This window comes from Hyalella azteca, unplaced genomic scaffold, assembly GCF_000764305.2.
Source record: "Hyalella azteca isolate HAZT.00-mixed unplaced genomic scaffold, Hazt_2.0.2 contig14089, whole genome shotgun sequence".
Taxonomy (NCBI): domain Eukaryota; kingdom Metazoa; phylum Arthropoda; class Malacostraca; order Amphipoda; family Hyalellidae; genus Hyalella; species Hyalella azteca.
Window position 1 is genome coordinate 708,366 of NW_025943988.1, and position 15,027 is coordinate 723,392.

At 33.3% G+C, this 15,027-nt stretch overlaps 1 protein-coding gene across 1 annotated transcript in view; it reads right to left on the reverse strand.

The window, feature by feature from the left end:
• Positions 1-5,384: 5,384 nt before the first annotated feature.
• Positions 5,385-15,027, reverse strand: part of LOC108675217 — a 32,853-nt gene continuing 23,210 nt past the window's right edge. Inside the window, exons 4-7 of the mRNA XM_047883945.1 lie at positions 12,460-12,595; positions 11,576-11,665; positions 6,712-6,915; positions 5,385-5,852 (exon numbers count right to left, since the gene is read on the reverse strand). Of these exons, the coding sequence (XP_047739901.1) occupies positions 5,677-5,852; positions 6,712-6,915; positions 11,576-11,665; positions 12,460-12,595 (606 nt within the window). The 3' untranslated portion in view covers positions 5,385-5,676. The remainder of the gene's footprint in view (positions 5,853-6,711; positions 6,916-11,575; positions 11,666-12,459; positions 12,596-15,027) is intronic.

Genomic DNA, 15,027 nt, shown 5'->3' on the forward strand with positions numbered 1-15,027 from the left:
GGCAGACGTTACCTTTTAAGTGCTAAATAATGATGTTTATGCAAGGACACCAAATTAATTCTTGATTTTTTTAAGTAATTCTCAAAGAATGTTGGCTTTGGAGGACTTTAAGTTATTTACGAGTACGTCCGTAAAAATCGTCTCGGAGTTAATTAAAAATATTATCCGTTGAGACCAAAAATATATGTTGACGCATCATTATAAAAAATATTCCGCCAAGTTGAGTTATAAAATTATAAATCCAAGCTAAAATTCCTGTTGCATATTTACGAAAACTAGGGCAGATAATTTCATAACTTAGTCAACATCAAAGCCAGGAAACCGAAATTAAATTTTCCGCCATCTTCTTTGTGCGCCTCTGGAAAGAAATCTCGCTGAAGCCGAGATTATCTTCTTACAGTAGGCTTATGTCTCCAGACCTACATTCAGTGCGAGCTTATCCCTGCTTTTGCATCTTCTCTAGCCGAGTTTATTAATGCTAAGTCGGTCAAGTGGCCAAATAAGGCTTCTGAAGCGATAATTCCACTCACTATTGACGTAGAAGCTGCCTTTTTCCTTGTATTTCGCAACGCGCTCCGAAATTTAGAGCGGCTGAAGAGAAACCTAGTGAATACAGCCGTCAGAGCGTGTCATTAATATCGAAGAGTGATGAAAAATGAATGGACAGCTGAGGAAATTGAAGAATGTATCACCCGGTGATAAATCGGAGATATGTGAGAAAAATGAGCAGAAAGTTTAGGTCGTTTCAGTTATTTTCCTCCAAAAACATTTGGGCGCCGTTAGCACGTGAGATTTTACACGATGGAAACCAATGAAACCAAGTAATGCATTTGTTCGTTCTTGTATTAGCTAGAACATATCGTTTGATCAACATTTACAAAATGATATCATTTTTAGAAAGTATTAAGGCACAATGTTAGAGTATGTTGTATGCACAAGCATTCCCAAGCAAATAAATTTTTGCATTTGAGAACAAAGGATGCAATGGTCGGAGCACACGATTAGTGCGTGTTACCCTTCCACAGTATTATTTTTTACCATAAGCTTTTAATTCAGTTTTATATGATTTTACTGGTCGAATATAATCCTATTGAGAAATTTTTCTATCACACACTCGTACGAATTTTATTTTTAAATGCTCCTAATTGATTTCGAAAAACGAAACTTTCTACTTCATTCCTGGTAGATTCAAACACCAGAGAATATTCTGAATAGAAATGAAATATTCAAATTTCTAATTTTCCATTACGTGCATGCTCGTAAATATATATCTGTTTGTGAAAAAAGTGTTAGCATTCAATTTTCACTGATAAAATCTGGATCGATGCAACATTTCAATACGTACTACATAATTCAAACGAACTAATGGACTTACGAATTATTTTCAAACAACACAGCACTTCCAATTTGTCGTCATTTCTGGTCACTAGCTAATTCAACTTTTTTCCCCCACTTATCAACGAGGGATGATTCATCATCATTTAATACTCTACTTAATTGAGCGTGTTGATTCGGCTTCCGACCATGCACCATTTAATGACCTGAAATTCAATTCTGTTGATGTTCATATCATTTAAGTCGTGAATAAATAAATTCCGAAGAGAAGTTGTTGCTTATTCATGTTACCCGTTCAAGCTGAAAATTCCATTCACTTCGTGTAACTAAAAGACTTCATTCTCGAGGATACACATGATCGCCTCGAGTTACACTTATCTGGGCTTAAGTGAGTCAGGAATCGAAATTGTACTAAATCCAATGATATTCAACTTTCAATGATATTCAACTTTGATTGCTCCCTCCTCATTATTATTATTGACTATTATTGATTTGACTTTCAAGAGGTCAAGGGTTTTGTTCAGTGTTCTTAATTGATAACGGATGTGTTCAGGCGTAATTTCACGCAATATATTTTATATCGGCGAACAATTTTGAAACCTTAATTCAGATGCCAGCATATTATCGTATTAATCAATTGTACAGAGGATCTGATAAAAAAACAAAAACTCTCTATAGTTTTATTGATAATTTACATTCCAGATAACCTAACAACACACGAAGTGCACATCACATTATGTCGTCGCATTTAATTATACACATAAATACAGTAATGCTGAGTGTTCACATCTAATATTCACAGTGAGTAATTTCGTGATCCCTTGAATCCCGTAACCTAAAGAATAATATGTTTTATTATATTTTGAGTAAATATGTTCAAAAATTGCGTGCTTTCAATTCGATTAATTTGACTGAACACACACCATTCCATTTAGAAAATTCTTCATCGCCTACCCTATAATTATAAACCGAAAAGATAAACAATAATGAAAATAATTGGCCGCAAAAATCATGCTGTAAAAAATTTATATTAACCATATGATTAGTATAATCAAGAATATGGAATCTTGTGTTTGTGCGCAAAATCAACGACCAATAAATTGCAATTTCCATTTTAATTGACGTATCTTAAAAAATTATTTTTCGTATATTCTTTAGACTCATGACCAGCAACATAAATGCAACACAATGCTCAAGTATTCTAAAAAATATCTGTGTCAAATTTACACAACCTATCGAGTACCAGACGATCATATTTTTTGTTCAAATTCGCGTATTGCTCAATTCAAGAAGAAATTACAACAATAAGAAAATAATTCATGCTTACAAACGAATATTGAACAATGCTCGAAAATAAACTAGGCTAAAATTAATGCTGAATAGCATCAATTTGTAAACGATTAAATTTAATCAGAAGATTCCATATTATTTAACGTAAGCTTGAAGAGAAAAACTTAATTTGGAACTATAAAAGATTCTTCAATTCTGTCGTCATTATCAAATATTAAGGAAATTAATTTAATTGCAAAAAATTACACTGAAAAAAAATAATTCATTACCATAAGTAAAATTAAGCATCACAATTAAAATTTTCAGCTAAATTTTCGCACCTGTTAACCCAAAGGAACTTCGTTCGCTTATTATTATATTATTTCCCGAAAAAAAAGATGCATTTCATTCACTTTTCACAAATTTCATCCGACTGAAAAATAACATTTTAAAATTACCCGCAATTAATTCAGTAGAAGTTAGTGTGTATCATTCACTTGAAACTTATGGTGGTAATGGTTAACAAATATTTAACTTAGTAATGACTGAGTACCACGATGTGCCGGTTAAAATATTAAATGCAAATGACTACCAATATTATATTCATGTGTTGCACTCGGATGCCTAAAAATGCCATTTTCGTGATGTTTGTAATAACGATGTTATTAGCATTATCAGGACCATGTACAATGCATCGTGAACTTTTCCAACAGAGCCTTGAAATAGCTACGTTACCCAGCAAACATGAGTAGATTATTTTATGAATTAATGTTTCTCCTTAGTGAGGAATTTTAATTCATGTTGAAGTTAAAGGTGCACAAATTGAATGAAAGAATAAATAATAAAAATATGAAAAGTTCTCATATGAGTTTCTCTAAATTCATATCGAGCGTAATTTTTGGTTGATTTGGAGATCCAATTGAAGATTTTCTAATCAATATTCACATTATGATCAGAGTTAGAAAGAAATTATCTCTACGCAAGTACACCTTGTAAATGCAAGAATATTTTGCCTTAGTTCCTTATTTTTATATACAACAAATATTTCTTATTATGACCTCAATTTCATACATACGATTCACTACGTCTGACAATTTCAGCCAAGCATACTGCGGAATAATTAACGATACTGAAAGCCTCCCATTTGGCCTGCAAAATATGCCATAAAAGAAGTTTACGATCTGCTTTATTATATATGTTCATTTACTTTGCATGGATCTTTTGTTTTTCCCAGGTTTTTGTTGGTAAACATTTTATGAAACAAAACTGAAGATGGCGGGAAAAAGCACTTTAACGGCACGTGGGTTGGTTATATGTATTCTGATTAAATTACATAATTATCTAATATTGTGTATCACTTTTATAATTTTATAATAATGTTTAATAACGGCCCTCAATATAGTATGATCCGCTATTATGCACTCTTTTAATTTTAGAAGGAAATATAACAAGTGGAAGCGTAGTTTTCCCATTTCATACCTTACAGGGGCAGACTAAAGAAACCTCAAATGCCTCAATTTTTTTCTTTCCGATTTGATGAGTCGAAGTTTTGCTTCACCAAAACAACGATGAGGTAAAGAAACAAATGCCCTTATCTCAGTGGCCAATAAGGCAAGGCTTGGCACCTTGGCGCAGCAATCCAAGTTGTACGATCTTTTTACGATCACAGCCCAGCACGGAACGGGCGACCGACGCGTTAATCAAGCGAGGGAACGACGCAGGCTGTTTACCCTCAACTCCGAACACAGGCACGAATCTGCTCCAAGATTCTTCGACGTGAACGTTTAAATTACCTGTTTCCCAGCGAATTTTAATCGCGCCTGAGCTTTTTAAGCTAAAATTTGAATTAATTCGAATTAGTTAAAACAAATTGTAAGCCTCAACTTCAAACACAGGCAGGAATCTGGTCCAAGATTCCTCGACGTGAACGTTTAAATTAACTGTTTCCCAGCGAATTTAAATCGCGCCTAAGCCTTTTAAAATTAAATTTGAATTAATTCGAATTAGTTAAAACAAGTTGTAATCCTCAACTAAACACAGGAAGGAAGCGGCTCCGAAATTCCTAAACTTAACCCTTTAAATGAGCTATTTCCAGGAAATTTAAATCACAAATGTGTTCTTTTATTTAAATTTAAAATAATTCATGAAAATAATAATGACTCTCTGGAATATTTTCTTAATGCAAGCAGCGTCGGTGAGGGAATTGTGAGAATTACAGCGTCACTCGAAATAAGCTAATTTATTTGATTAATTAGAATAACAAAGTGTATTCTGAGAATTTTTCGGGCAATTTACAGGAGATTTTGGCAAATGCTTGTTCGTTCACTTCCTAGTTAATTACAGCTTGTAGCTCTTCAACTGATATTATTAGAGACTTAACCATTGTCAAAAATCGTTAGAAATAATGAAGAAATTCATAATTCCTTTCAATATTTCACGTTTGAGGAGGAAATTAGTTGACAGAGAAAGCAAAATGATAATGAGAATATTCCGATACAGTTCGTATATGTTAAAAATTAATAAAAAACAATTTTCCCAATTATGCAAAATGCTTATGAAGGTATTTTAATTTAATTAATATAAATAAAATATTAATTAATCAGACAAATACTGCGTTGAAAGCATGAAACAAAATGCACGGGTCGTTTTAGCCTGAAAAGAAAATAGTTTTACCGAACTCAACTGGGTCAGAATGACCCACACAAAGGACAAATGTGCATCACTATTTGGACTCACTCATTTTTCTTAGTGCGACTATATAAAGTCAAGTGTGTCAATAATTCATCTTGAACGCAAAAAATAAATTTGCAACATCGATAGTACGCGGAAAATCATACTTTCTACAATGTCACCCTGTCCATATCGGCAAAGTGTATCTATGGTTGCTTCATTATTTTAAGAAAGTATGTGAATTAACTGAATATTAAAAGCTGATTTTCAATAACCTGCTTGGTTATTTTAGTTCAGCCCACTGTAGCTACTATCGTCGAAATAATATTTACATAATACATTAAAATATTTACATAATTATACACGATTTATACCATACTTGTTCATGTTCTGTGAATTATATCATCTCTGACTGTTAGGATTCAACCCAAAACGCGTACCACAGTCGGCCAGAGCAGCAAGAATGGCAGTTATTCCCGCCGAGGCCATCATTACGAACACCGATGAGAACAATGAAGAAAATTTCGTGCTGTTCAGGATCGTGGCCACGCCAGTCTGCATGGCGGCCGGTTGTTCTCCTGTTGGAAATTTGAGTGCAAGATTACTGTAACTGAAATAATATAGACAAATTTCGATTTGTCTTACGTGAAATTGTAAATAATATTATAATATATATACATGTATAATTATAATATTCCCAATTTATATATAATTGAAATTGAATCTACATGTTCTATTTCATTACATTTTTCATGATCTTAGATGACGAAGCGAGATCGACTTCACCTTATCAATCTAAAGTAGATAAAAAAATATAAATATCAATAATTTCAATATTTATTTGCAAAATATTAACCATAACAAAATATGATTTATAATTTGTCACTTAATTTTGAAGCCTCAATAATAATTACATTGCTTCTGTTTAATATTGAACCATTCCGAGTTACCATTAATGTTCTAACATGTCATATGTTAAAATATAGGTTCATATTTTAGACTCATTAAACATTCTCACCGGTATGGATCAAACTGCTATCGAATTCAATATTTATTTTCAAGGTTTTTCAGTCTATCAATCGCAGCTTATGAGAACTAGCAAGCATGTTTCCGAAGAAACCGAATATTCTTCAATAGATTTGAAAAATCCCGAAATTTTTATCGGTTACCGAGAAATATAAATATTTTTATCAGCTGTCTAAATATATCCATAAATTTGTCAATTATCCAGAAATATCAATATTCATATCGCTTATCTAGAAATACTGATATATTTATCGATTATCAAGAACTATCGAAATATATATCGTTTATCGAGAAATATCAATATTTTTATAAATTATCTAGAAACGTTAATATATTTATCGATTATCACTATATGTCAATATTCTTTCATGATCGAGAAATAGAGAAACATATGATGATTTTCACTATTACCTTGCAGCACGACGTTGACGATGACAGACTTAGGGATAGCAGATGTAGGCCAGCACGTGTAGTTGCCGGAATGTGAGAGCTGCGCACCCTCGATGGTGAGCTGTGACACGGTGCGACCGCTGGCATCTTCTTTCGTGTAAATTTTCACTCTGCCATGATCTTCGTAGCTCAGAATTTCCGAGTCGTGGTACCAGAAAAGTAAACCTAAGAAGGACAATTATATTGGTTATTTTAAAATATTCTGGATAGATATGAATTTCTGCGTCGTGGTAACAGAAAAGCAATGGTGTTGAAAAAATTTTATAATATTTATTCTCAAATATTCGTCTGTATAAATACTAATTTTCAGAAGCGAGGTCCGGAACAGCAGACAAAAGAAATATGTCAAAAAGTTATATTATATATTTTATTAACATTCTGCAGGCTAAAAATTTCCTCGACAAAAGAAAAAAACTTCATACTTAAAGTATTCTAGGTAGGACCAAATGGGTCGGCATGGCTGTGTTCGAATTTACATCGAAGGGATTTTTCTCCTTTGTAGACAATAAAACAGTTTTTCAGCAGCGTTGAAAATTTTCAGGACTCGATGCGGTAATCATGAAATATTACGATATTGAATGATAGATACATTTTGCACTTTTTTGCTTGGAAATTGAAAAATTATATGAAAGTAATTAGAAGAATTTAAAAAAAACTCAATAACTAGTGGATTTGTGTGACTTTTGTGTGCAAAAATCATAGGACTTGAATATATGTGAAACTTTATAAATACAATTTTTTATATAACTACAAAAGTTTTAATGAGAAACTTGACAATTGCTGTAACATATTTTCCTCAGCACTACTGATGGCCGTACATGTTTTCTTTATCATACTTTTTTAACACTGTCTTTCCGTGAGCTTATATCTATTTGTTTATTCAAACGTAGAGAATTTATTTCAATTGAATAAACATCGAATATCAAATATTGACTTCAATGCATGTACGCAGTAACGCATTAATTAACTTAGTTGAAAATTCTGCCAGTAAACTCAGTGTGATTGTCAGATCTCGAATATTTCAGGGTTGAATATTACAAGGCGTGTCATTTAATATTAAATTGACTAGGATTGCGAAATACATGGATCTCATGTACTCGTAATTTCATAAACTTCACGTAACGTAAAATTTGAAATACGACAATCGAATAAAAAATTACGATTGATCTTGAAAATGGAACAGCCCTGTTATTTTTACAACGTTCTTGTTGTGTAAAGAATTTTGCTTGAAAATGTGTAAGGTTTACTGCTGGAGAAATAAATCAATCACTAACTTTATGTAATTTTGACCATTTTTCGCCAATGCACACTGATTTTCGTGATTTCCCAAACGCGTTTATAATAAACTCAAATCATTTTTGAACACGTGGACGAATCGACGATGAAATGAAGAGAGATATTGTCTTTGCGTCAAATTGAGGGCTTTGCTTGCAGAATAAAAGGAACCAGGCCGAGTCTTTGCACGCGATCATCGAACGTCATTTGCGACGACGCCTGTAATTAGTCGACCGCGGTCCCGAGCAAACATGTTGTTGCAAGCGAGACTAAAAACTACCAATGGAATAAGTCAAGTGAATTGATTACGTCGACCCATTAATGCTTATCAAAATCAATTACGTCATTAAAGTGATTCTTTTCGTCAACAATGACAAACATTTATCGGGTTATATTAAACTGATATTCATTTTAGCTTAATGGGTGCAGTATTTTTTTCTAGTTGACTGTGATTGACAAGAGGGATGGAAGGCACGACAGGAGAGGTCTGAAGCCAATATTGATCGCTGCTCTGGCACAGATTATTTAAAATTTCTATTCCTGGTTTTCTTGTTACGATGTTACGATATTCAAACAAATTGCGCAGTATAAAAACGGTCATCGAAGTAGATCATTTTACAGTCTTGCATCATTGCTTGAAGTTTATCATGCACGCCTCATACTCAATAATTGTTATTTTTATAATTAACGCATCGAAGCTCTGTAAAACACGTAAAGCACACGACGTTCATTACGGAATCTAAGAAAAGGAACACAAGAGACTTTATAATTTCAGTGACTCTTCGCCCAAATATATAAGTGCCGTCGTTATAATATTGGAAAATTGCTCATGGATTTCCTTAAAAGCATTCCGTTAGAATGTTAACTTATTGCATGTCATTTTTACTTGATCTGTTTGACGAAATAAAGAAATAGAAATGCCTTTTCATAGTCAATTTACAAATATTAGCATTACAATTTTAAAAATATATTAATTTATCTGAAATCTTTTAAAATTAGCTACCTGTTGAAACCAAACAAAATTATTACATAACTCCATCATATATTACACTCTATTGACGTCTTAGATAAACCAAACAACATTAAAAAGTGATAACTGAATGGTGTATCAAAGTTCATGATGAATTACTTAACCATGAAATATCATGGATTGATAATTCATAACAATGATTAATCTCAAACCAACATGGTGCGTGCCATGAATCCAAGGCACGCAGCGAGGCATGGTTGACTTCGATCGTTTAGTATTCCTGATTGATCGTCGATCAGACATCGTCAAATATTCCATCACGACGACGAGTAATTAGGTAGGCGATGATTATTTGAACACTCGATCTATTATACTAGTCATTGCGGTTGCATTAATAAGATCAAGATGGCGGCACGGATATCTTTAGAGAATTGGTATTGCAGGTTTATGCATTTATTTGTTATTAGCGCATTTTCTCATTAATTGAAAAAAAGCGCTATTGTGCTCGCCATGTCCGTCCGTCCGTCCGTCCGTCTGTCTGTCCGCCCGTCAGTCCGTGGCTTCACGTTTTCGTCGACGAGAAAGTGCGCTCTCTGTCACTCACTGCAGTGATTACTGAGTTTGATTTTTTTATTGCAGCGACTTACGGGCTAATATTTCATTTGCAAAAAATTACCAATAGTTCGTTTGAGTTTTTATGTATGATTAAATAAAATTCAGTCATTTGAATGCAATAATATTTATAATTTTTTAGGCGAGTTTTCTACTCAGTTCTTGTTACATTCTGTAGACTTTTATGTCCCCACCTTTCACCACCAACAATTAGAGATGAAAAGATCAATATACGATCAATGGCAGAGAACGAAACCAAACCACACAATTAAAAAAGTTATGTATTTAGTGAAGAATCATAACTGCACTGGACTATACGTGCATTCAATTTTTTTAAAGCAAGATAAATAAAGACCTATTCTGAGACAAACATAAGATCAAAATAAGTCAATCACCGTAAATATCTTCCCAAGAAATTTATTTTCATATATCACTATTTGAGAATTTACTTGGTAACCCAAAATATGAAGTATTCATTATTATAGCTATTTCATTCCCGTTATATATTTTTTCGAGTATCGCTATATGTTGTATATCTCTATTTCCTTTCAAATTAATGTAATATTTTTTAAACTTGGTACAAATATTATTTATCAGACGGTGTATTTAAACCCACGTATAAGGTAGTAAGCGTTCATCGCTCATTTTTCGTGCTCCAATAACAGCGGCGTGATACAATATGAAATGAAATCACAACAAATAAATAAACTTTTACCCGTCAGATCTCATAGTTTCCTGAATTATTCTGTAATCTGCATATTAATTGGAAATTGTGGACAGCTTTGTTCGCCTGCTATACATCGATAGGTAAATTACAGTGGAATTACGGTGTGACGTAAGTTAGGTGTCATGGATGTGTTTTGGATTTACAAAGTTGAGCTTATAACTTGTTGCTGGTGTTTCTTTTTTCGTCCAAAAGAAAAAAATATTTCTACCGTTCTCAAAATGCATGTTATGTAGTATTAGTGAACAGTCGAAAGCAAGGAATTCTCCTATTGTTTACTGTTATAATCCAAGTTAGGGTGATCAACAATATCGCGACCAAAAAATTGGGAAAAAACTTCCCCTCTACACCCGTCAACAGCTTATCAAAAGATCTATAAGCATAAACATGAGCGCCATCTAGTGAGGGGACGCAGGCATCAGCCAGTCCGCTGTTCGTGATCGCAATCATTAGTCTAAAATTGGTCCACTATTCAAGGAAGATTGAGTTTCTTCGTTAATCCTGCCTAAATATTCAAGTAAAAGATCGATTCTGTCAGATATCATGCTGTCAATTCAGTGAGAGAGAGGCCTGTAATCCATGAAAAGCGATGAGGTTAAGAGGGTCTGTAAATTACATTGAATTACAAAAACAACTAATTATCTCGAAACCTGTACCCGCTTTTTACTGAACGTTCGTTGTTTTACGCGTGTGATTGACCATACTTGATAACAGAAGCGATTGCATCATTTTGGGATTGAAGACATTGATAGAAGTCGCTGAATATATCGACTCTGCTTGTGCATGAATTTTACAAGAACTGGGATAAGTATAGGCCTTCGGAACTCGAGTGTGAATGGAAGGAATGACACTAAAATTTGAGTTTACAACGAAGGAAGATCAACTCTACTTGAGTTTATGGGAGGAATGGCAATTATAGCTTACGTTTGCATCTAAGGAATAGCAATTATAACTTGAGTTTGAATGGACGGAATGACAATTACAACTTGAGTTTGCATCTAAGGAATAGCAATTATAACTTGAGTTTGATTGGAAGGAATGGCAGTTTCAACTCCAGTTGCATCGAATGATCATGTTATACTACGTATAGCCGAAAAGAAAGACGGAATTTTCACTTACAGTCTTCAGTAATTCATATTATTTTCACGCGACAGAAACAAGTACATAAATATCATTTTTCCTAATTTTCTGATCACTAAGCAACAAATAAAAATACTGAAGAATAAAAGAACGAAACAACTCACCTTGCATGTCAGGTAAATTGACCGTGCAGGTCAAGTTGATTGTAGATCCCGCTTTAACGTATTCCGGCCCTTGAATGATGGCTTCTGATTCTGTAGAGATGTAATCATTGACGTTTAATTTAACGTTTTCCAGGAAAAGTTTTTGGCCCAACAAAGAGGTTATTTGGTGCTGAGTTTATTATTACCCAACACCGTATATCAAAATAAAATTGTAGTGTCAATAGAAGTATGTACTCATTGTGTTATTATTATGTTATACTATTATTTGAATGATACCTCTGTCAAATTATCCTAGTTTCAGTCAATTATTCAACGCGCTAATTTTGTTAATATCATGTAGTTGATTGACAATAAATATTATTTACTTCTGAGGGTCCGCTTTTCCCTCAATTCTCATACAATTGTGTACGGTATTTACATGTGGGAAAAATTTAGTCGTATACCCTACAATTACATTTAATTTACAAATTACAAGACCCTATATATGAATTCATATGTGCACTTCACGAAACCAACGGTTGGAACTAAAATTTCACTATAAACTTTTGTAATATGTAATTCATTCAACGAAAATTTGAATTCATCGAAACACGAAACTTGAAAATAAAATTTTCATGATATTTTAGCTTATTGAAAACTGCTTAATAACACTTATATCAGCAAGAAAGTATCTTGTGCTCATAACATAAAGATAATTAAGAGCATGGCACATTATTAATTTTTTATTACTCAATCAACTTAAACACGTGTAAAAAATTTCTAGTCTAAAACCTTATGATCCGCTCAGGTCACTAGTACCAATGGTTCGTTTTGGGACACCAACCCAAGGCCATGCTGTAAGCACCACCTTTTGTCGCCCACACGCAGTTATTGGATTTACTCACCGACAACATTAAGCTGGTATGCCATAGAAATCTTGGGTACGGTGTTCACTTGGCACTCGTAGATGCCTGAGTCGCGGAGTTGCGTAAATTTGATCTGTAGGGTCCAGTTCTCTGACTTATCGTCCGTGTGAATGACCTGTAAGCAAAGGAATAAAATATGGTATGCAAAGGAATATTTAACGATGGATTATCTTCATGCATAAGAACATAAATATATTATATTGGAATATTTAGCGATTGATTACCTTTGTGCAGAATGCATATAAGATATTATGAAATGTGAAATTTTGAGATCAAGGTTAAGTATAGTTTTATAAAAGTTAATTTCCAAGTATATGTTTGTCAAATAAGTCAAAACTAAATTAAATCATTATATGAAATCGTCATTACTAAATAAACGTCGGGGTATTTGAAATGTTAAGTTATTTTTGCTTGAACTAAACGTTTGACCTAACACAATGTAATGAAAAATTAATATAGCGGTATATTTCATAACGAGTATTCATAACGTATTTCATAAGGAGTATGAATGCGTAGGTGTACGCGCGTTCCCGTTCTGTTCAGTGTAAGTGTACTCGCAAGAGGGACTGCCTCTCTGATTACATCGTTGGCGCTCAGAATGTGAACGCGTTCAAGAACATGGAACATATGGGGGAGAACATATGGAGAAATATAAGTTCAGACTTGAAATGTCAGCACCATATCAAGCCCGGCGGAAGTCTAGTAGCTATTCCAAACTATCGCCAGTTTTGAGAAGTTCCGGTCAAAGGACCTGTTTTTAGATCTCCTGTGAACAAGTCGCGAAAAGTACAAGAATTGGCAGGCCTATTCTGCAAAGCGCAAAGCCGACATTTTTTCTCTGATATGATAGTAATGTTGAAAACAAATTGAATTTGAAATTATTTAAAATTATACACATAATCTAAGTTTTATATTTGGATAAGTGTTTTATAAATTATTGTTTTTTACTTAAAGTTTCCTATTAGGAGGAAACCAATAAAATTTCCTATGATTAGTTTAAATCATGTTCAACAAAATTTCGATATTATTTCTCCTCCAGCTTTTAATCATAATTGGGCTGCATCGACTCATTCATTTCACGAAATATTTACTCATTTTAATTTCTCATTCATTAAACCAAATATTTTTTCTCATCTATGAAAGTTCAGTAAAAAAAACTTTGAAACGAAGTATGTGTAACCCTTACTTAGCAATGGCTACTCGCTTTTTACATTCCAACATATAGTCAAATAGATGTGCGTAAAAAAATAAAATAGACATGAAACAATAAAATGTAATCATGGCATATAGGTACTTAAATCATAAGTCTCTTTAAATTGCAAGATCATCATGAATTCAAAGAATAAATAAAAAATTAAATTTTTAGTGCATATTCTAAATTATGAAAAAATGCACTATTGTACTCGTCATGTCCGTCTGTCTGTCCGTCTGTCTGTCCGTCCGTCCGTCCGTCCGTGACTTCACGTTTTCGTCGGCGAGAAAATGCGCTCTCTGTCACTCACTGCAGCAAGTACTGAGTTATATATATATATTATTTGCTTCTAGATTCTTGAAATACAAACGTAAATACGGAGTAGACCGAAGTGCTTTCTTTCAAAGAAAGAATATGAGCCTCTGAGAAGCTCCCTCGGTTGTGTCTATAGAAACTTTTCCCTTCACAAAAACAACCCAGATTTGCTATAGGCAGGAAGTTACTGCTCCTGACGTAAACCAAAACCGATAATCAACTTGAAGGGGACTTTGTTAGGAGTTCTCGAGGTAAAAGACTGGGAAACTGTTGATAACTTCCTGATCAAAGAAACCATTGCAAATCACACACAACTGACGGTTGCTACAGGAAATTATTAATTTATGATCTAATATCCTGAAGTTGTATTTTAATTAGCAATGAACACAATATCTGAAATTGAATCTGGAAATTAAAATGGGTGGCACTCCGCATCATGCAACGATGCCTGGAAGCAGGTATTATTTATAAAATAAATAGTTCATGACTTAAAGTTAGTTTTTACTTACTAAAATATTACGATTTGGGTGAAATAAACTTTACAGAGAATAATATTCACGAAGTTTTGATTAAAATCAAATGAGTGATGGAGCAAAACTAAACTCACCGTCGCAAAAAAGTGAAAACCCAAAATGAATATTCGAAAAATTTCCTTTTCTCAGATAATTGCAAATACTAAAGACAAGATTTGTATCGAGCAAATATATTTCACTACTAAGTAGTTTCTTCGTAAAATAGTTCAATATTTTAGTAGCGTATTTAAGATAAAAATTATACAAGTCGCTAATTATTATGTTCGGTGTAAGAATCTTACCGGTAGTGTTCACAATATTAATGATCCCCATGTTATGGGAAAGAACAACTCCAGATTTCTTCGAACATATTTTCCGTCATTAGTATTATTTTGACTTATGAATTACAGGCACTCAGTAGCAACAGACATCATTAGTTAGTTGCGATAATTATAAGTTAAGAAACATTCTCTGAGGAATTACGATTGATAGGATCAGATTCTTAATTGTGTTCTTGTTACGCTGGGA